General features: G+C 41.5%; 1 protein-coding gene across 4 annotated transcripts in view; it reads right to left on the reverse strand.

Moving 5' to 3' along the window:
- The window catches only part of nrxn3a (neurexin 3a), a 244,143-nt gene that overhangs the window by 43,547 nt on the left and 175,894 nt on the right, over positions 1-24,702 (reverse strand). For all 4 annotated transcript variants that reach the window (XM_034231879.1, XM_034231876.1, XM_034231878.1 and 1 more), the window contains 2 exons: positions 24,378-24,551; positions 20,993-21,112 (listed from right to left, as the gene is read on the reverse strand). In XM_034231879.1, coding sequence (XP_034087770.1) covers positions 20,993-21,112; positions 24,378-24,551 — 294 coding nt within the window. The remainder of the gene's footprint in view (positions 1-20,992; positions 21,113-24,377; positions 24,552-24,702) is intronic.

Genomic DNA, 24,702 nt, shown 5'->3' on the forward strand with positions numbered 1-24,702 from the left:
GATGGTGGCCAAAAAGCACTTTTTGTTCTCGACTGACAGTTACCATCCAGGATCTATCAAAGCACAGGAGAGGTTGAGACGTGGCAGTTCAGAGAAGATCATTTTGGCTGGACCAGCAACCAGGAAACCATATGACTTCAAGATGTTTCTCACAAATAATGACAACAAAAAGCAACTCTGCCAGCTCCTGCTGCGAGTATGGAGTGATCAACAGGCAGCTTCAAGGCTGGAGAGAACATAAATGGCAGTGCTGATCATGGAAGGGAGAGCCCATCAACTTCTCTCCTGAAATGGCAAGGTAAATTGAAAGCCCATATTAAAAGTGATTGATGGTTAAATTATACTCTAAGTGATTATCTGTGATTTGTGTCTAGTCTCTGTCATTGTTGATCAAAGTGCAATGTCCCATTGTGTATCAGGTTGAGGTACGTGAGCTCCCCACAATCTACAGCAACCAGGAAGAGGCTGATACAAGGGTGGTACTCTACCTTCATCACGCTGCTGCCTATGGGTACACGAATGCTGTAGTCAGAACACCTGACACAGATATCTTTGTGATTCTTCTTTACCATGCTCATGCCATCAGGCTGACTATATACCTGGATACGGGGTCAGGGAAACATAGACAACTTCTCAACCTCTCTGAGCTCGCAGAATCCCTGGGAGAAGACTACTGTGCCACACTTCTTGGATTCCATGTGTTCAGCGGAGAAGACTGCACCAGTGCCTTCAAAGGGAAGGGGAAGGTGGGGCCCTTGAAAAAGCAGGAGAAGAACCCGAAGTTTCACAGGGCGTTCAGTCAACTCGGTGACAACTGGAATGTCAAGCCTGAGGTGCTGAAGCAGTTGGAGCAATTCACCTGTCTGATATATGGAGAGTCGTGAGTCTTCAGTGGACGTAGTCCGTGCCAAGTTGCTGCGCAAAATGGTGGGGCAGGACGATAAACTCACTGCCAAGTCTAAGGTTGACCTGGCTCGCCTTCCTCCATGCTATGATGCTCTGAAGCCGCACGTCCAACGTGTGAACCATCGCGTCGCCCTGTACAAGCGAGCTGATGAATCAATTTTTAAAAAAAAACAAACCCTATGATGAGGAGCAGGGATGGATGAGGACTGATGGAGTGTTGAGACCGGTGTGGTCCTGCCAACCTCCCTGGTTGATCTCCTGGACACGACAGAGCGTGAACAGGAAGACGAAGAGGAAGAGGAAGAGGAATTTGACTCTGATGATAGCATTGAAAACGATGATTGAGTATTAATCAGATAGTGGAGAGCCAAACCTTGACTGCTTATCTGGAATGGGAAAGAGTAGTCACATCAATACTTATATTATGATGTTTGACCCTTGCTGTAGGCTAGTACAAAACAAATAAATATTGGTTAAATACACGACATCTGTCTAGACACCTTATTTGTTCACTTACTGTACTGCAATATTGGCCTCTCTTAATTTGCATAGCATGCCACAGATACATGTGATCACTTTGGGAATAGTTTTATTGTGATCTTTGACCATCAAGACATGGGTCTAGACCGCCGGGACGCCAATACGGAAGTGCCACAGACTGCAGTTCATACATGGGCCGCTAGGGACTGGCTGCAGAAAGGAGCAATTTCCATAGACCCCCATGTTAAAATGCCCAACTTTACAGCAGAAAAAAACATGTTTCTACCCATGGATGCAATACATATTATTATCGATATAGTTAGATTCCACCTTCATGATTATGAATCTGTGAGTGAATTGTTTTCTAACACGACCCTTTTATTTATATTATGTCTTAAAGTGTTTGCATAAATTAGGGCGTGGTCACTTTGATGGACACGTACATGCCTCACTGTCAGCTAACAGCAACTTGTCCACTCTGCTAGGCTACAACCATAGAGGCTACAACGTTAGTTAGTCATAGTACTGTACTTGACCCTTTAGCTTTAGCCGTGTTCGTGGTGATTATTGTTACAAATACCAGACAATTAAAATGTTGTGCTGTGCGCTTGAATGTACTAACAGAACTTCCAAGAAGTCTAAAATGATAATATTATACATGTTAACCCCGTTCGCAGGTGTTTGTGTGCTTGGTAGCTTAGCTTGTTACTTATTAGCCAGCTAAGGACGTAACCCTTTATGCATACATATACATTTTAGTTTATGATTCAGCCTTGGGTAAGACTTTTATAGTCTATGGCTATGACGCCCATAATGCTAAACGGGAGCAAATGTTAATAGGGGACCAAATTATCCCGGTGGTGGCTGCCGGAGCTAACGGAGCCGCAGGGGGCTAGCTCCAGCCGGCGTCCCGGAGCTAGCCCCCTGCGGCTCCGTTAGGTCCGGGCGGTGGAGTCCGTCTTTTCTCAACGTGTGAATGACAAGCATTAAGAATAACAAAATATAGCTAATTCTCTTGCAGATTGTCTCATTTGATTATGAATGTAACATTTATAAAGGGGAACTACACTGTTAGCAGTAACTTGGTATGCATGTATTTCATGTTAGCTTAGCTTCTTAGCCTGAGCTAGCTCTGTTTACTTCCAGTTCGGAGGCAGCAGGTCCCGCCTCGGCTCCGCCTCTTTGCCCTTATTTGGAGCAGGCGGGATTAGACTCTGACGTCACTGTCGAGCCGTTAGTGGCCGACTCCGCCTACTAAGGGCTTCACGGCAACTCTGCAGAATCCTATGGGTGACGTCACGGACACTATACGTCCATTTATATATACAGTCTATGGTCTAGACACATTATTTGTTCATTTATCTGCAATATTGGCTGAGATAGAGTGAAAAGTGTGAAAATTCCGTTTTTGGTAAGGGTGACACTAATTTGCATACAAAATACATGTGGGATATCCAGACAACATTTTAACATAGCTCATCATTTTCTACATACTTTTTCCACTTAGGAAACACTGATTATAAGTATATTTCTGTGTCGGTGCAAAATACACCCTTCTTGGTACAAGACTGAAATGCTATTTTCTTGTAATGGCGGCACTAATTAGCATAATAGCATGCCACAGACACATGTGATCACTTTAAGAATAGTTTTATTGTGTTCCTTGACCCTCAAAACATGGATCTGGATACCTTATTTGTTCAGTTATCTGCAATAATGGCTGAGATATAGTGAAAGGTTGTAAAAAGAGTGAAACTCGATTTTTAGGGTAAATAAAACACTAATTTGGCAAAAAATATAAGTGGGACAATTTGCCAACTTTTTAACATAGCTAATCGTTTTCTACACAATGTTTCCAATCTAGAAAAGCTGATTAGAAGTATATTTCAGGGGGGTGCATGATACCCCCTTCTACCCACTAGACTTTGTCACTACCCGATCTGCAGTGCGCATGTGCGAGATGGTCCGCCATATTGGACAACTCCGGACGGCAACCCAAGTAGGACAACATTGACACAGTGGCTTTTGGCAAAGCTCAAAATAAAACGAGAGAGAGATGAGTTATTGTTATTATTTACAACGTGACTTCACTATTATTTAACAACTCTTTTTATTGGGTTCTTTTATTGGGGTTAAGTACATTGTCAGAATAAGTGAGAAATGGCTTTAACTTCTGTTAGACAGCTATCATACAAAATACATATTTACTGTGAATGTGTGCAAAAATGTATGGCATATAGCTGTCTAACATAAGTTACATTTAAATATTTGCAAACAAAACGAACATTATAATACTAGTATTGTGTCATCGTATAGCTCAGTGGTTTGGGCTGGCGTGACCTGGAGCTCATTGCACTCGGTTGGTCACAGGTTTGAACCTAGCCTTTACACATTTTATCCCCTATAATCCCCTTTCAAATAAATCTCTCTGAAAATGGCTACATTTGCCCAAAAATAATCTAAAAGAAAGTAAAATAAATAATACTCAAGTATGGAGCTGAGAGAAGAGTTTATTATTTGTAATGTCAGTAGAGATTATTACTATTTACTAATGCATGCCATGATACCCATAGTTCTTACTGAACTGTGATAAAAAAATAATATACATAACCATCTGTAATTGCCTAGGCAAATACATTATTATTGATAATAATAATAATAATAATAATAATAGCTAAGACCACTAATGAAGCCAAATGTGCAGCAATGAGTACAAGACTTCAATTTTTAACCTACAATTCATCTTCCAAAATGACTCATGTTTTATGACTCTTAAAATATATTAAGACATAGATCTGGTGAATGAGGACATATAAGAATAACTCTGGTGCAAACTTCATTTTGTTATTGGATAACATGCTTCCTGAGCAACCAGTTGACTCCAGCTCCGAAGCTCCTCCGGGATGTCATGCCTGGCTCCGGGCAGTAGCACAGGTCTAAACCATAGACTGTATATATAAATGGACGTAGGGTCCGTGACGTCACCCATAGGATTCTGCAGAGTTGCCGTGAAGCCCTTAGTAGGCGGAGTCGGCCACTAACGGCTCGACAGTGAGGTCAGAGTTCAACTCCCGCCTTCTCCAGCCTGCTCCAAATAAGGGCAAAGAGGCGGAGGCGGGACCTCCCTGCCCACCGAGCTGGAAGTGCCAGAGCTAGCTGAAGATACCAAGCTAAGCTAACATGCTCCCCATCTGCACGCTGCCGTCGCATTTTACGTTTCTAAGGTAAGCGGACATGAAACTATTCAGCAAAACTATAAATAATAATCTAAGTTATCGAGTTTTAACATAATACTTCAGAATCTTAAAACCCCTTAACGTTTGTATGCAATTGTGCTAAATTCAACACTGGAATCAAGCAAATATTAATATGTTTGCATGACATTAGTTATTTATATTTTGATATCACTTAACTATACGTTTAATACATTTAAGTCAAGCTAAGGTACATGTGATGGAAGCTAGTTAGCGCTCTTACCTGTGAGGCCTCCTCCAAACAGCATAATAACCAGACTGTATCATTAAAACTAAGTACCAGTTATAGATCCTTGACTTTAGACAAACAATTCAAAAGACAAAATGTATTTAAAGGCCAATCTTTATTTGAAGGTGCCTCTTAACCTGAGATATTAGTTATACAGTAATAGTATTGACAATCTAAAAAAACTGAGCAACTCAACAGTCAACTTTATGTTTCTTATTGTCTAAAGCATTTATTATTTTCATTTGCCCCTCTCATATTCAGTGTGGACGGATTGAGACAGCATTGTGTCCAGAGAGCTGCAGAGACTTCAGGGAGAAACCTCCATGTGATGGACGTCCTGTCTGTTGGTTTGGAGAGGACTGAGGGTCTTCCCTCTGCGAGGAGGACTGAGGGTATTTCCTCTGCGAGGAGGACTGAGGGTCTTTCCTCTGCGAGGAGGACCAGGCCTGATGGAGGAGCCCATGCTGGGCAAAGCTGATACCAACTGCACAGGCCTAGTCGGTCACTTTATTTGACTAAATGTGTTTACTTATACATTTAATAGGTTTACACCTTCTGTCCATATGTGCTTTTGGTTCACATTTCAATAAATTGTATTTGTATTTGCACTCCTTTCGTCTATTATTCTTACTGAAAATGTTAGATTACACATTCACATCTGACTGAAGATTGGCCCCATTTATTTGTGACGTTGCAAAACAAGGTACATGTTGTGAAGCTCATAAAGTGAGGCAAATAGAAATAATCAGCAGATGGAGTGTAGATGTGGAAATAGCTGCATTCGATCAGCTGACTGTTTTTACAATAAAAGTAGTTTCTTAGTGAAGGTCCTGTACTGGTCTTAAAATCTCATAACATCAGCTTTTAATGTTCCTCTTGGATGTTCTTCTTGACCCTCAGAGAAGGAGAAAATGTCCTGTCTTTCAGGCATGTCCTTTCATAACAAAAATGACAGGAAACATAAAACATATTATTGCAGAACAAGTGTGTTATTTATGAAAGCGGTGTGTTTGTGTGTTTAGGGGCTGTAGATATAATTATTTTGTAATTGTAATGTTTTTTTTTTTATTTCAACAGTGAGCTACAAAGACAATCAGATTATGAATGAACAGTATGAAGTTCATCAACATTGAAATATATGTTATTATCAAAATAATATGTAACTGTTATCAAAACGTAGTGCAACTGGAGAAAGCTTGCTCTGTTGTCTCACTGAAAGAATCACTTTTACCACGTTTTTTACAGACAATATTCAGAGATAAATAGTAGCAGTTCTCACTATGTGTTCAATATCTTTGCCTTCAATACATTAAATTAGAAAGCTGACAAAGTCATATTGCTAAATATCTAAATGTAACTTTTTGCATGGAAAACCCCTCAACTTAACTGATGTGTAGGTGATCTAGTATTTAGTATTGTTTAATTGAATGTATATCAGTGTATTCAAGTCAATACTTCATTCATTTAAACCAATGTCTTTCTTGATTCTTTGTACAGTATGAAAAAAGAGTCTTTGTACCTGTGCTGAAGTTCACTGCTGTGAGGAGTCCAGTTCTGTCTCTCACTCTCTGGTCCAGCCTGTCTGCATCACCTGGACACCTTAAACAAACAGATATATATGTAAAGTACCATGTGTACAAACAATATAACTGATTCTCTTCTGTTGAACATGTTGGATTGTGTATTGTCCGAGTCAGGGTCCTTTTTATTTTACTGTAACTTTGGAAGTTGTGTTACCAATGCTTACTGTTTATTTGATACCCATTTGGTAATGCAATGAATAAAAACAACAAGGTTTGGGTTCGTTCTTCAGATGACTGTGACGTTAACGTGTAAGCTCAATAATGAACTCCAGCTCAACCAACCATATTGTAAAATCTAAGTAATCATCTTGAAATATGACATTAATAATTGTAATATACACACATCTTATTGTGAGGTTGATTTCACATACACTACTTCGACATTAGCTTGTCTACATACTTGAGCGTAGCCAATTTAAATTAACCTTAGATGCATACAGTTCTACCTACATAATAAAATATCTCTAAGTTACAAGGATAACCTTATTTTATCAACCTCAAACAGAAGCCGTTTGTTCTACAGTATTATCCCACTTAACGCTTAACACTTGTCTATTTCGTTTTAACCTTTATATACAGTCTATGATTTTAACTTGGAGGCTACGATTACAATCGTTAGCACCGATGTAGCTACCACTAGCTTACATGCTAACCCAAGCCTTACCATTCTATACGTAGCTGATTAAAATCATTAACACATACATAAAGCACTAGAATTTCACTTACCGCAAAACCGCATTCATGCACCGTCTGTTTTAACCGCAGAGCGAGTCACAATAGTCCGATATATAAGCATGAAGAACAAACAACCACGGCCGGCTTCAAGTTATGTTTCCTGGATGAGCTGAGCAGGCAGAGTCCATGTAGCTTCACGGAGCAGGTAGCAGAGAGACAAGAAGCTAACAGCGGCAGGCACTTGACAGAGCCGTCACTCAATGCGACCACGCCCTAATTTATGCACAAACTTTAATACCTAATATAAATAAAAGGGTCGCGTTAGAAAACAATTCACTCACAGATCCATAATCATGAAGGTGGAATCTAACTATATCGATAATAAAATGTATGGAGCCAGGGGTAGAAACATGTTTTTTTCTGCTGTAAAGTTGGGCATTTTAACATGGGGGTCTATGGAAATTGCTCCTTTCTGCAGCCATCGCCTATCGGCCAATATATGAACTGCAGTGTGTGGCACTTCCATATTGGCATCCCGGCTCTACCCCACAGTTTGCCGCTTGGTCTAAACAGCGCAATCAGCTGCTCACGGGAGTAAACAATGACGTCACTCCTCTGAGCATGGCTCTCCGTCACAAAAAGGGAAAAAAGTAACAGAAGAATGACCAGGAAACGTTTGAAACAAAACGTGGCCATAGTTAGTTACAAAACAAAAATAAATAAATAGTAAAAGTAGTAAAAAGACAACAAATTAATAAAGACACAGGGAGCTGGAGCAACAGGCAGCCACATGCACAGCGCCAACAAAGCCAGATTGAAGCATGAGGGAACAACAGCCTGGCTCAGGAATATGTTGAAGATGTCTGTGAGCACATCCAACCCAGTCTCATATCTAAACGTGTAATAACTACGTTGGTCCACAACTTGGGATGTAGTATTTCGACAAAAACGCCTCTGAAATTGTAGGATCCCTACGTTTTTTTTCACCATTCATTTCCAATGGCTGCCGTCTATGTCACGTGATCTTCAACTTTCTCCCCGCAGAAAAAAAAAAACATGACCGACCTTCGTTTTATTCTCGGTGGAAAATGCCTATTTTAAGGTTAGTTTGGCCATTAAAATGCGTTTTGATGTCATTTGATGCGAGAAATATGAGTTGTTAATTCAGATTATGTGTGCAGTGGATGTACATGATCTTTAGTTTGCTAGTTATTACGAAGAGTACTTCAGGAAAGTGTGTCCATACAACCTTTTCATTGTTACCAAGGTGGTTGCTAGGGACGCTGCAATCGATATTATTTCTGTTATGTTGTGAACTGTTTGATGGTGTTATCTTTATTGCTACCCCGTCAATGTATAGTGTTGGTCCACAGCGCAAACGTATTAGTTTAACAAAATCCGCATCTAAAATTGTGGCATAGATACGTTATTTTCCTCTGTGCAATTCTCCAACCCAGTCTCACATCTCACATCTCACATCACGTCGTCATAAGCAATACCGGAAACAGACGTAGGCAAGATCCTCAGCTCGGTGATTGGATGGTTTGGCTGCAATGCACGTTGGGAAATGGTGTTTATGCCATGTGAAATCCGAAAACATTTTTTAAAAATAAAATAATACTTTATTCCAAGTGTGCTTGCTTTTCTCTTTGAAAGTCATCACATAACGGCATTACACGGTTCGGCTGCATTAAATATTACATATCTGCCGTAGATATTTATAGAGCCCTGATGAGAAGACTTCTAGACAAACAGGAAGAACTGCCGCCAAAACTGAAAACGTGACGTGGATCATAAATATATCATCAATTAAACAACATCTTCAATTTATTTTCACACAATACGTCTCCTTGCAGTATCAACACTAATTCGGCTGACTTTTATATTTGATCCAATTGGTAGATAGGCTGTATTTAAACCATAACCGTGCAGAGCTGATAGAAAGGGACACCTAGTGGTTAAAGCACGTTATTTAATTTTATTATTTTTATTATTAGATATTAATAGGATCCCTATAAAGTATATTCATTACTCGTTATTCTCTACTAATAGTTAATTAAAAACTGTATATAATGACTATTTTGCACATCCCTTTCAAGACTTCAAGATTATCTAAGGTTTATTGACGTATCATATACACAACTACGGTGTAGTTATGCAATGAATGAAAAACTTGGGTCGCAGGTTCCTCAACAGTGCATTACAAGACATCTATCAATATGTGTGTATACCTCCACCATTAAACTGTCATATTCTGCACATTTCTATACTATCTACATACATCTTATAAGAGTATAATTAATTTTGTATAATATTAACATGCTTTGCTTCCCCTTCTGTCTGCCCCCCGCCCTTCTTGGGACTGTAATGTGGATTGCCAACCTTCCTGTGTCTCATCTAGGGTTTCCCACACATAGACTATACTTGGGCGGGCCGCCCAGGTATATTAACGGCCGCCCAAGTATATTTCGCAACCCATTTAGTTCTTTTTTTTATTCGTCCGTGACCACGACGCCATCTGCGATCGATTAACTTGTGGAAAATGATCCCTCGCTCTACGCCTCCTGTACCCAGTCCCGGACTAGCCATCGGGAGGACCGGGGGATTTCCCGATGGCCTGGCCTGTTAAGTGGCCTGCCTCACACAGGGTGACTGGCTGTCTACATGATGTGGCCTGCCGACATGGCCACTGTCATAAAGATCATAAATCAAAGCCCTCGATTGATCTCTGTGTGTCATTCAAGCTCGGGATAACCTCAGCTCCGGTGAGGTAAAGGACTCTGAGTGTTTAGATTAACTTAGTCTAAGTTCTCTGTGGGTCTCAAACGGTTTGGTCACGATTTATGTAAACACATATTTCCATTTGAGAGGGTAGTGATTAGTAAAATATGCATGAATAAATAAATAAAAAGTTAAGTAGGTGAAAAAAGGTAAGATACACTTTTAAAACTTGTTGAGAGCTAAAACTAGTTTTTGCTGCTGCCTCAAAGAGGAGCAGGGGGAGAGGAGGGAGAGGGGGGATACAGGTGAGGCTGATTCAGGAGCACAGACACACTCAACTATAAATGAACCACAAATAAATAAATAAACAAGTTTCAGTGTTTTTTTCATATCGGAAATTTGATGTTATTGGTTATGGCCATGATTTTATGATTATTTCATATAGGTGTTTCCATAGATCTAGTCTCTTTATTTTCCCCTCAAAGTGCACCATATTGATGCATTTCACTCCAACATTTTAAAAAAAATCTTACCGGGGGAGCATGCCCCCGGAACCCCCCTAGAGGATTTGAGGTCCACCCCCACTAAAAATCACATTGATAGGTTCCTAAATACATTTACCATTTCTTTTAAATAGTAACCCATGTCCATATGTTTATTTGTGGGTAGTAGATTTAAACTATAGGGCTATCATTATGGGCCCTGCCTGTACCTGTTCGCTCTGCCATCGCGTGAAGGGTCTGCTAACAAGCGACCAACGGAAAGGTTAATGTTAATGTTGTTGCACATCACCTCAACCCAGGAACACTCACATGCAGCATCGGCTGTTCAAATGACCTGTCTGCTGTGATGCATAGCTGTTTGTCTCCCCTGCCCTAAACCTCACTCATTATATGCTCTCTTACTTTTTTACCCCTTGCACTTGATTAATCGAAGGCAGAACAGTAAAGTGCAACACTTACTCCAACAACAACCGAGAGAGACGTACGAGGTGACGCTCAACAAACACATTGTCCTTCACTTATCAACAGAGTATTACCACAGTTCTCTGCCTATAGCAGCAAAACTAGGGGCTGAATCTAATCAGCCCTAACTATAAAATGTATCAAAAAGGAAGGTCTTAAGCTGACTTTTAAAAAACGGATAGGGTGTCAAAAATTAAAGATGATGTTATGTATGCCACACTTGGCTTATATAAAGTCAGTGCAGCAGCACTAACACGGTTTTGACTTTATTTTGAGTTTCTTTCTTCATGGTTAAATGCACTTACTGTGACTTGCTTTGGATAAAAGCATCAGCAAAATGTAAACAATGAAGCAATTCTAAGACATACATACATGTGCAACAAGCATCAACTATGTTTCCCATCACATTTGAAACTACATTGCATACATAATTATGATGATACAAGCCTCAAGTTCAAGCCACCTAGAGAAAGGATGCAAAGTTATGTTTTGTTATGCTGAATGCATGGATGTTAACCTTCTGAAGTGCAACCTGCGTCTTAGTTACAAACAGCTGTCGGTGCAGGTTTTTATACCTAAAGCTCTGTAAAATAATGAAATTGAGATTTCTTATCTTCATTGTCAATGCACAACAAAACATGTCTTTCCTTTACTCCTTTTCGCTTCATTACTGTAGCTCCCTGTATACAAGGCATGGGCAAACTAATGCCCACGGGCCATATACGGCCCGTTGGGCTTTTTAATCCGGCCCGCCGAATATTGGTACAAAATTGTCCAAATTATAGTAAAGACCGCATTCATTTTGCCTTTTTCCTCCAATACCCGGCATTTCAGTTGATCCCACTAGATGGCGCACTCTAGACACAATTGACCTTTGCTGGAGTCTGGTCTATTCTCTTAGACCCCGGCCACACGAGGACGAAAACGGCTAAACGCATAGGATTAACGCAAACGCAATCGCAAACAAGCTTCCGTCCACACGCAATAGTTATCCGGATAGTAGGCTTGTTTGAGACAAGCGAGACCTGCGCAATTTCGATCAACGTCTTGCTCGTGCGTTGCATGATGGTTAGTCATTTTGTCCGACTTGCTCTGGAGGCTCGCCTACATGAGACGTTGAAATCTCGCGGGACAAAGACGCCCGCAGCCTTGAGAGCGAGGCGCGGCGAGGCGGCGCAGTTCCTCTCCACGGGCTGCGGAAGCGAAATGCTTGATGGGAAACGACTCGCTGGTATCTCGAGCTGAGCGCTCATTGGTGGTTTTTTCCACGTGCTGGTGATGAAACTCTCCAATTGGCTGGGCAAAAGTTTGTTGTTGTTTTGTGTCAGTTTTACGTCGCCACTTCCATTCACATTTATCATCATTAAATGAATATCCATATATTTTATACTATACTTGCACTGCTTACCGTTTTCAAACTTTATATATCTTAGCATATTCATACACACTGTTCATACTAATCTCAGGCTGCTGTGTATATCTAGTGTATTCATACCCCTCACTGTTTATTCATCATTCAATTCATTCTATATTTTATTCTGTAGATTGTGTACATTACTTTTCACTTCACTGCTTGTTGCACCTGGTTAGAAGCTAAACTGTATTCCGTTGTCTCAGTACCTGTAATATGTGCAATAACAATAAAGTTTAATCTAATCTTGAGCAGGAACAAATGTATTTACTTAGTACATATCTGACATTAACGATTAAACACATGTGTGCATTCTTTATAAATACAAACCGAGTCAAGCCGACTCCGGAGGTGGCGGTATGCACCTTCAAGCTGTTTGCAATCCGCCAAAAAAACCGAGAGAAAGAAGAAGAAGAAGATGAAGCCGACTCCGAGCTGTCCGACTTCAGGCAAGCTTTTTGAGACCTCCCCCGGCTGCGATCGGCTATTCTCGTCTACTTTTGAGGCAAGCCGCAACGCGTCTCAAACAAGCCTAGTGTCTGCCCATAGACTGTATATATAAATGGACGTAGTGTCCGTGACGTCACCCATAGGATTCTGCAGAGTTGCCGTGAAGCCTTTAGTAGGCGGAGTCGGCCACTAACGGCTCGACTGTGACGTCAGAGTCTAATCCCGCCTGCTCCAAATAAGGGCAAAGAGGCGGGACCAGCTGCCTCCGAACTGGAAGTAAACAGAGCTAGCTCAGGCTAAGAAGCTAAGCTAACATGAAATACATGCATACCAAGTTACTGCTAACAGTGTAGTACCCCTATATAAACGTTACATTCATAATCAAATGAGACAATCTGCAAGAGAATTAGCTATATTTTGTTATTCTTAATGCTTGTCATTCACACGTTGAGAAAAGACGGACTCCACCGCCCGGACCTAACGGAGCCGCAGTGGGCTAGCTCCGGGACGCCGGCTGGAGCTAGCCCCCTGCGGCTCTGTTAGGTCCGGCGGCCACCACTGGGATAATTGGGTCCCCTATTAACATTTGCTCCCGTTTAGCATTATGAGCGTCTAGCCATAGACTACTGTATACAAGTCTTACCCAAGGCTGAATCATAAACTAAAATGTATATGTATGCATAAAGGGTTACGTCCTTAGCTGACTAATAAGTAACAAGCTAAGCTACCAAGCACACAAACACCTGCGAACAGGGTTAACATGTATAATATTATCATTTTAGACTTCTTGGAAGTTCTGTTAGTACATTCAAGCGCACAGCACGACATTTGAATTGTCTGGTATTTGTAACAATATTCCCTAAAAGGCACAATCACCACGAACACGGCTAAAGGGTCAAGTACAGTAACTATAACTAACTAACGTTGTAGCCTCTATGGTTGTAGCCTAGCAGAGTGGACAAGTTGCTGTTAGCTGACAGTGAGGCATGTACGTGTCCATCAAAGTAACCACGCCCTAATTTATGCAAAAACGTTAAGACCTAATATAAATAAAAGGGTCGTGTTAGAAAACAATTCACTCACAGATTCATAATCATGAAGGTGGAATCTAACTATATCGATAATAATATTTATTGCATCCATGGGTAGAAACATGTTTTTTTCTGCTGTAAAGTCGGACATTTTAACATGGGGGTCTATGGAAATTGCTCCTTTCTGCAGCCAGTCCCTAGCGGCCCATGTATGAACTGCAGTCTGTGGCACTTCCGTATTGGCTTCCCGGCTCTACCCCACAGTTTGCCGCTTGGTCTGCCCACACGAGACCGCTCCGTTTAGCTCCAACCGCTGGAGAAGCTGCAGTACATATGCAGGAGCCTGTACGTGGCGCTGTAACTTCCTCCACAAAAGCAGCGAAGAAGCATGGTTGTCATTTTTGCCCTTCTGTTTATTCTCCGCGGTGGGGGCCGAGGGAACCGGGCAGAGTTTTTCGCCAGTCAACGTGTATTAAAGTTTAAACCTTCCGACAAAATTATAAAAGTGCCGGTCAAAGGTCTTCTTTGTTATTTATTGAGCTTTTAAAACAAATGAATAACGACTCTATATAATATAATAATAAAAATACACGGAGCCTCTCTTTTTCCTCCCTCTCTTTGGACAGCGTCAGTAGGCTTGTTTGAGACAAGCTAGACCTGCGCAGACCTGCGCAGTTGCGATCAACGTCTTGCTAGTGCGTTGCATGATGGTTAGTCATTTCGTCCGACTTGCTCTGGAGGCCGGCCCACTTGAGACGTTGAAATCTCGCGGGACAAAGACGCCCGCAGCCTTGAGAGCTAGGCGCGGCTGTGCGCGGCGAGGCGCGGCGAGGCGCGGCGAGGCGGCGCAGTTCCTCTCCACGGGCTGCGGAAGCGAAATGCTTGATGGGAAACGACTCGCTGGTATCTCGAGCAGAGCGCTCATTGGTGGTTTTACCCCGTGCTGCTGATGAAACTCTCCAATTGGTGGGCAAAAGTTTGTTGTGTTTTGTGTCAGTTTTACGTCGCCACATCCATTCCCATTTCTCATCATTGTTCCACAATGTTTATCATAATGAAATTAATATCCATATATTTTTATACTATACTTGCACTGCTTACCGTTTTCATGCTTTATATATCTTAGCATATTCATACCACTGTTCATACTGCTCAACAGGCTGATATTTCTAGTGTATTCATACCCCTCACTGTTTATTCATCATTCAATTCATTCTATATTTTATTCTGTAGATTGTGTACATTACTTTTCACTTTACTGCTTGTTGCACCTGGTTAGAAGCTTAAACTGCATTTCGTTGTCTCAGTACCTGTAATATGTGCAATAACAATAAAGTTGAATCTAATCTTGAGCAGGAACAAATGTATTTACTTAGTACATATCTGACATTAACGATTAAACACATGTGTGCATTCTTTATAAATGCAAAACCGAGTCAAGCCGACTCCGGAGGTGGCGGTATGCACCTTTAAGTTGTTTGCAATCCGCCAAAAAACCGAGAGAGAAGAAGAAGAAGAAGGCGAAGAGAAGATGAAGAAGACGAAGCCGACTCCGAGCTGTCCGACTTCAGGCGAGCTTTTTGAGACCTTCCCCCGGCTGCGATCGGCTACTCTCGGTCTACTTTCGAGGCGAGCCGCAACGCGTCTCAAACAGGCCTAGTGTCTGTCTCATGCAGCAGCTGATCCAGTAATGAGTGACCCGGCCGACAGTAAAAATAAACATATTTATAACTAGTTTAGGTAGTTTGAGAGGTGTCTCCGTCCTGTCAGATTAGACTTCTCTCGCGTTTATGTCCATATCGAGAGAAAGATAAATAATCTGAATTCCAGTGTGCAGTTTACTTTGACGCGGGGGTGAGCAGCAGAGGTGGGGAGAGGCGGGGCTATTGCCTCATCATTATCAGAAAATGATCGCTGAAGCTGCAGTACATATCCACAAAAGCAGCGAGTAAGATCCCCCCCGGATGTGTAAGTCTGCTGTAGATGTTGCACAAAGAACTGTAGCATGGTCAGTAGCGTCCGGAGCACGATAACAACTCTGTGATCCGCCATTGTTGTTGTTGTTGGTGGCGAAACACATCAGCAATGGCGCGGGGTACGCGGAGGTGAGCAGCAGAGGTGGGGAGAGGCGGGGCTATTGCGCAATCATTATCAGAAAAATGATCGTATAGGGCAGGGGTGGCCAACCCGCGGCTCTCGAGCCGCATGCGGCTCTTTGCCTAGTTTCATGCGGCTCTTCAGTTCATATCGAATTGTATATGTGTGAGTTTGGGGGAGAGCCACTGACTCCTGACTAGTGTTGTACGGTGTACCGATACTTGAAAGGTACCACGATTCCCTGCCGTTAAAAACGTTACTATTCCTCCGTTTCATTAGTATCGGTACTTTAAGAATGACGGGGGAAAGTACTCCGGTGAGAAAGCGCCGTTTAATAAGAGCCGTGTGTGTTCAGCGCTCTGCTTCCATTCCCTGCACTGCAGCCGTGCCTGCAGTCCCGCCCCTCTCAAGCACGCTCTAAGTCCCTCCCCTCTCTCATGCACGCGCTAGCTGCCAGAGCATGTGAGAAAACGAGAAGCATGGCTGCAAGTGGGAGTGCAACTGCCGCTGCGCCTCGGCTTGTTGACAAAAAAGACGCCAGAAGCGACATTTGGAAGTATTTTAGCTATATCTCTGACAGTGAGGACAAGCCTACGGACACCACGAGGCCCGTCTGTAAGAAATGTATTAATTTTATTTAATACGAATTATTGTCATTTATTTTATTTATTGTTCTCATTGTTTAAAAGTTTGTGTTATGGTTCTGGTGTGAAATAAAGCACGATAATTACATTTAAGACTGTTTCCCTTTTTTTAAGAAAAGTATCGAAAAAGAATCGGAATCGCAATTCTTGACTTGGTATCGAAAACAAAATGTTGGTATCGTGACAACACTAGCTAGCTACTCCTGACAGTTAAACCTGATATTTAGTAGGTCTGTTAAGTATTGAATGCTGATAATTCTGACGTAATTTGGCCGGTCAAAGTTGTTTGGGCTCGGATAAAATCGCTCCGTTACTTTCGTTTCGTCACGTGTTACTTTCGTCCCGGCTCTCCCTACGTGTGTATGTGTGGTGTCAGGAGTCAGTATGAGAGGATGACAGCGTGTCTAATTTTGATGTGGCCCAAGAGCCAATCACAATAATACCTGTGATGCTGTGAACCAATCACCTTTGAGGGGGGGAAACCTATAGTTGATTAAACACTATCCAGTGTTTCCCCTACCATTGTCTTGGAGGGGCGCTGCACCCTGCCAACGGAGCCCCGCGCCCCCCCTGGAATTCAAGGTGTTTCAAAAATATATATAATTATTATTTTTTAATATATACATAGCACCAAATTGCAAATAATCTATAACTACTGTCACTTTTCACATTGAACATGTGCTATTTTATTAAATAAACTAAACGCTTTCATTTTAAGTTGTGAGTTTATTGTTTTTGACCCTAAGAAACACTGATGCATTAATCAATACCAATATTGCTCCTCTCTCTGCTCCAGAGGATTTAAAAAATATATATCCCAATGCCACAAAAATGCATCAGTGACGTGGTTGAAATCTTGTCTCCAGAAAACAAAAAACTGAAACAAGCGGTATCAGTGACTGTGTGTTTGATGTGGCTCTTTGCAGTAAAATAGAAACAAATTGGCTCTTAACCTCTGACTGGTTGGCCACCCCTGGTATAGGGCGTACACACGGAGCTGTTTGACCCCCCCAGAGCGTTGCGTATGCCGTTCTATCCACCTTGGGACCCGTTATCATTTCCTCAGTCGTTTAGTGCCGTATGCGCAGGGCCGGCCCTCGGCATAGGCAGTATAGGCGAATGCTAAGGGCGCATCAACCCATAGGGGGTGCCGAAAATTGAAAAAAATACAAAGTTAGAAATTAAAAAAATATTATTTTTTTTATTTCATAACAACACAATTTCCCGATTTTGGATCAACAAAGTACATCTTATTATCTTATACTAACAGAACTACGCCTATATTGCATACAGCGCCCATAAACTATGGCACACACCCCCCCCAAAATCAAGTTGAACTGCCCCAGTCCCAGTAAAAACCAGAGGTTTATGTGAAATTGTTCTTTTTTTAAATAATGGTTTTAGTGTGCAATTATAGGTTTTAATTTTGTATTTGTATTCATTTAAAAATAAATCAAACTCCCAAAAAACGTACACAGCTTCTGTGTGTTTTTATTAACATTGGAATTTACTGTGTAAGTGGCCGTGGGGGGGAGAGCTTTAGAGAGCTCTCTCCTGAAAGACTGAGAGGCTCTGATAAGCTCAGCTCAGTGAGGTAAAGGCACACCTTTATATGATCATTATAGTTATAAAAAAATAAGAGAATAAGTGAAAAACAGGTATAAAATACTGACAGTACAAAAAAGTTGTTATTAATAAACAAGAATACAGTTTTGAAAGGGGGAGTGATTTGTAAAACAATCCATAAGAAAAAGAAAATCTGCTTACAGTTCTGTTTCATATGGGTGTTGAGAGATGTATCCATAGATCTCCTAATGTTGCTCTCAAAGTGCACCAGATTGATGCTTTTAACTTCAATATTATAAAAAAAAGTCTTCCCGGGGGTGCATGCCCCCGGACCCCCCTAGAGGAGGTGAGCCCCCCCCCCCCCCCCCCCCACTTAAATCATGTTCAAATGGATAGGAAACTAAATACAGTTGAACACATCTTGTGTCAATATCTTTGTTTTGGTGGTCATGCCACAACCGTGCACGCGCGAATCATAGTGAGTGTCTGCATTTTGGGGGGGGGGGGGGCGCCAGCTAAAATCTTGCCTAGGGCGGCAAATTGGTCAGGGCCGGCCCTGCGTATGCGGTCGTCCTTGTGTGGCCGAATGGTCTATATGACACTAAACAGTAACGCAAACGGCCGTTTTTGTCCTCGTGTGGCTGCAGCCTTAGCTGGCCCTACTCGGCAACCCGGCAAGATCCAAGAGCCAAATACGTCACGCTTACATTGGAGGGGGTCGAGATTAACCTGAGCAATAACAGTTCATGGCGAGTACAGCGAATACAAGTTGTAACAAGCAGTAGCGCTGAGCAAAGTGACTAGAACGCGACCACACACTTATAAAAAACACTTATATAAAGTCAGGCAACACTTACCAGGCCCAGTGTGATTCTGTTTATTGACCTTACTTTAATAACCATCCGTTCACTGTTATTGACCATTGTGAAGAGGCAGACGTTGTTTTGTATTATAGCAGTTATCGGATGGAATCAATACATGGGCTACATGTGGCCATCACAAGTAAAATCATAACGAAAACTACGCAGGTAAAATATGCGTGTAGAAAACGGCTTATGCCACAATATGATAGCAACAAGTAGTCAAGATAGTCTGATTAGCTAACATCCCCTGTAGAATGCCAGAGAAACTTTCATAACAGCGTTGTGATGCCAAACAGCTTTCAGACTAAAACACATTCACTGATGGGGATGGGGGATATGTTTCAGCTGCTTGTGTGACAGTCAGACAATGAAAACTTTATAGCTGCCGCGAGTTAACGGGAGAATAAACTCCGGTAGACGAGCAGCACTGCAGCGGGCAGTAATGCAGCTGAACCACATTAATAAAAAATGCACCACCACGGTACTCTGGAAAAAGGTACAAGGTTGGAGAAGTAGTTCTTTAATTTAATCTGGCTTCGTATAATTAAAAACTACCCGACGCAGTCCTCTATTGATGTTGTTGTGAGCGGTGTTGCGGAGAAAATCTGCGACGTAAAACGCTGTGTGGGTCATAAGAAGACACGTAAACGGTTACGTCATGACGCAAACGATGACGCAATGACGGAATAATTCAGCTTTGAACCTAATTCACCTTTGAACCATAGGCGGATTTTGCGGGGGGGGGGCAGGGGGGGCATTGCCCCCCTTAGTGGCTGAAATATGTTACAGCATTACTACTTCTAAAACTGTTCCAATACAAATATTTCGTATATCAATATTTTAATAGATGTAATATAAGGATTGTTACAATACAACTCTGAATAATATCATGTTTTGTTTGAAATCATTTCATTTTTGAGCAGTCGCATGTTGTGACGTGTGTGTGTGTGACGTATGAGGTTAAGGACACAAGTTCCCTCGCTTTTTTTTTACATACAAGTGATTCAGCTATTGTATTACAATAAGATATGCGGTGATTTTTAAAACGTCCAATTTCTGGGACGTTTAAGGCGTCTACTTCTGCACTAAGTAGGACACTGGTTAATAATATTGTAGCGTGTTCAAGTAACCAAGGGATATAGTAGTTATCAAATAAGTATAAGATGTGCACAGTTATGATAAGTTTTACAGATGTAATGCACTGTTGTTGGGGGGAGAGACCGGCCCTTCCATATGAGTGTGTGTGTACGGCGGGCATGAGGCGTGCATGACGAGACGAGTTGTGTTCGTATGTGGAAAAGTCATACTCAGTGCGGTGAACGTTGGTTTTATTGCTTCTGTATCCGTAGCACCCCACGCAATAGTTGGGACTGTGTACTGACGTCAGTAAAAAAGGTTTGCCCCCCCAAGCGCAAATGTCAAACTCCGCCTATGCTTTGAACCTGCATTTGTAACAATGAGTGGACCAAAGAAAATAAAAGTCAACATTGAGTGCCGAGTGTATAATGAGGAGTGGACAGCTAAATGTTTTTTTACCGTTCTGCTACTGCCCGTCTGTCAAATTTAAAACTCATAGTGGCCCCCGAGCCAAAAAGTTTGCCCACCCCTGCTGTATACTGTGCTCAGTCATCCCTGTGCCTCTAGTGGAGAACGCTGGAGGAGGCTCCTGACAGGGGCCCAGACCAGGGCCCCATCTCTGGCCTCTTTTACTGGCTGCCACTGCAGTTCAGAGCTGAGCACACCTTTGCTTTTGCAGTCCCTAGACTGTGGAATAGCACCCCCATCAGATCAGCCCCCTATATTGACACCAAACTCAAAACGTACTTTTACCCTGTAGCGTTTGAATCCTCCAGGTGCCAACAGCATGACTGTTATATTTGGCCTTTCACCTGCGTGCACTGCAGTTATGTTTATGACATAACAAGTTTATTTCTTTGTGATTAAGCTACCTGCACTGGTGTGTACGGCAAACCCTGACATTTTGAAATATGCCTTATAAAATTATTTGACCTGAATCAGCTTCCTATTACTTTGAGGATCAGTAATTGGAGGCACAACAATTGGTTTTTAGTGTGTGTGATTTTGATATGGATAATCAAAGTGAGATCAGCACTTACGGTCATTGCACTGTGTGCCAGTGTACGAGGTCATGGAGCAGTCACAAGTGTAGTTCTCCCACTGCTGGATACACACACCCATGTTGGCACAGGAGTCCTCCTGACAGGTGGTGCTGGGACCTAAGGTAACACACACACACACACAAACAGACACACAGTGTAATACTATATTTTATAGTCGGTGCGCCTCATAACTGAACCCAGATTCTACTTTAAAGGAACACTGGTGTTCTTGAGAACACACAACCCAACTATTGACATTCTGTTGTCTGTGGACCAAATGACCATATATGGTGTCATCTTCTTTGGGGCAATCCTATGACTTCTCTGTTTACTCTGTGTTTAGACACAGAGTAAACATTAAAGTAAAATAAGTCAATCCACTTGAAAATCAAATATTAAAGCTCAAAGTTTTGAGTGAGTATTTAAAGGTAGGGTAGGTAAGAATGGAGAAACCAGCTCGAGTAAGCTAGAATTTGAAAGTACACAACCGAACAAAATCTGCCCCTTCCTTCAGAGTTCCTTACAGAGCCCCTCCTCCAACACACACGGACGCGCACATGACCAATGAGGGCACGAGATAAGTTTGTGCACGAGATGGAAGGCTCACAGGCAGGTAGGCCATCCAGTTATCTGCCGCGGGCTGAGGCAGATAATTGGACTTGCTTTTTACAGAGCCACGGCTTCCACAGATGAAATAGTTGTATATATTTATTGTCAAAGCATGGAATATAACAAAAAGTGTTTCTGAAGTGAATTACCTACCCTACCTTTAATAGACCTTTATTTGCTGTTGGACAAATTAAATATTTCTGATTCAGATTATGCATGTTGTACAGGATAATGGCTTAAAGAAAAATACATAAGAGTTTTGTTACTTTTAGAATTTCAGAACCCTGCTTAGACCAAACAGAACACTCCGAAGCGCTAGATTTGTGGCTGTTCCTGATTTTCTTTAATACATTTCTTTAATAAAAACTGCCTCACAAAGCCTTTCTAAACAGTTTTTTTAGAGTATGATTGAACCCTGATGAAGGCCATAAGCCGAAATGCTTTGTTACACAACACAGCTTTTCTATATTCTACACGTGTTTCTGGATTTGTATATGTTCACACTTGTTTTCCCTCTCCATGCACTTAGGAAGTAGGTGAGGTTGTGCCTGAAATCCCTGCTATGCTTCTGGAATCGTGCAACATTTGAAAACATGTACATTGATCTACCTAAACAGTCTGCATGTCGTCACAGAGCCATGTCGAGTGGAGACCTACCTGCTGACACTGTTCAAGCTGCTGTGTGGAGCTGTTGAGGAGCGAGTGAACTGATGATGAGTTGGAGGAGCTGATGGAATGTTGGACCTGACAGTGACTTACAATGCAGGAACATCTTTCAGCTAGTCCACTGATCTGCCTCAGAATGTCATGTATGATGTAACACCGTGAACAGCTGCTTCATGTTTGTTCTGTAGTTAAATGCTGCTACAGTACAGTACCACCATCTAGTGACAGTACCAAGTACTGCTAACTCAATAGTAATTGCATTGATTAGGGATCACTGGCTGAAACACATAAATCAGTTGCATGTTATGAAAGCATGTAGTTGAAACAGGCAGTACACCGCAATAAATAAAGTCCAATCAACTGACAATGATATATCGGCAAAAAAACAAAAAAATTATAAATCACACAAGCACACGTAAAAAATGAGACAGAATGCCATGGACGACAACAGCAAGCTGTGATTGAGAGTGATAGCTTTTATTTTGAAAATAATTAATGAATCAACCATTACTTCCTTGCAGTTCATACAATACAGTTACAACATTGTTATCAAATCCCATTCAGATGGCCACAGCTGGAGGACATACAGCACACAGCGTTAGTGTCTGTTTTTATTGATATGATTCAAATGAAACTAACACATGTATTGGTTTAACATGGGGCTATGTTATAAGTGAATGTCAAAAAATAAACACCATACAGTACAATCAATATCCAAATGAATGATATGGCAGGCATAGGAAAACACAGCTGTACAGAAAATGATTTCCATGCAACAGGTTGTGGGAATCCAGAACCTTGAGATGATGACAAAAATAACTACAAAATAATTTGCATTAAAACAATGGAAACATTTTGTCCTTGGGTGAGATTAGCTTGCATGTGCAAAATGTTTCAACAACCAATCAAGCTGTATAAGATGCATTAACAATTGGAAATCAACACAAAACAAATGAGGCCTTTGTTTGTTTTGCTTTGTGAATGAACTGTATAACTGCAGGGTCCGTATGGCCTGGTATAAAACTGCTCATCCTAAACCTAGACTTGTGTTATACCTTTGACATTTGATTCTGTTCTAATTAATAAAGTTGTATAGCTCACATTTCACATCTTCTCTACATGTGTGAAACGAGTACTTTTACTCTTTAAGTCTATGTGGTATGGAGGGCTTTGAAGGTAAATAATTCCTTAGTGATTTGAAGTTAAGATGACATTAAACATTAAAATGTGTGTCGACACATATAATGGAGGCATTGCTAGCCCATCCATGGAGCAAACAAACTCTGTGTTAGGATAAGCTATGGAATTTATCAATTCAAACGATTGTCCAGCAAGCATAATGATGCTGTTTGCCTGATCTTTAGCATTGCATTTTTCTTTACAATACAAACGTTATGTTTAAAGAGTTTTTATTAATTATTATATAAATCATATAATGTAATATTAACACAAAATCTCTAAGAATTTTATTGTGCACATTTTAAAAAAGAATCACGAGCGTAGTTGTGTTTTGGCTAGTTCTGCCATGAAGTGGGTGACATACACTTAATAATGTACACATATGTAGACATTGATAGAGGACTGAAGCTTTAACTAGCCTATTCAAATGACAACATTATTTTGTGAGGTTAAAAAGGTTCGTCATAAAAGTTTGCATTTAGGATTGACACATCCACTGCGTTAATGATGGTATAACACCGGTCTGAGATGCTACCATATTAGTATCACATTTAAAGTAACCTGAGCTTTTCTAAAATGTTCTGATACATATGAATGTGAATGTGAAACTCTACAAAAGCCTCTGAAATAAAAATAGACTACCTGGCAGTATTTTCACACCACTAGCTCTGATGGTGGTTGGACAGCTGTGTTTGTGGGCGACCAATGTGGCCGATAACTTGGTGGTGTGTGTGAGGAGGTGTTCCTTGTTTGGCCTGAGTTTAGCAATGGCTAAGTGAGGCAACAAGTACAGTTAATAGAAGGAAGGGGTTTCTGCATGGATACAGGACGGGGGAGCTACTGTTTGCATTGAGCAGGTAGAAAGGGCTGCTGGAGTTGGAGTTTGTGTTGTAGTCTAAATCAAGTTCTGATCGTAGCGACGGTGTACCTTCACATCCACGCTCAATCTGTCCGCTGCGAAACAATGCGTCATTCAAGAGATCCGGCAGGCGACCGTTGAGGTCCACCGACGCCAAACAGCCCTGGTAGCCTTCTCTGGAAGCCACCAGCTTAGGAAGGTTTCCGTACATGCCTGGACCCAGTCCTGCGATGAACAGATCACCTGCGAGGTAGAACACACAGAGGAGAAGAATAGGAGGATCCAATCATGTATACTCTTTAAACAGTTTCTTTAAGATCAATGCGTCTTTATTTCTCAGGGTCAAGTCAAATCTGAGGTATTTTATCAAGTCCAGATTAAATGTACTTTCACA

This window comes from Gymnodraco acuticeps, unplaced genomic scaffold (assembly GCF_902827175.1).
Source record: "Gymnodraco acuticeps unplaced genomic scaffold, fGymAcu1.1, whole genome shotgun sequence".
In the NCBI taxonomy this organism is placed as follows: Eukaryota; Metazoa; Chordata; class Actinopteri; order Perciformes; family Bathydraconidae; genus Gymnodraco; species Gymnodraco acuticeps.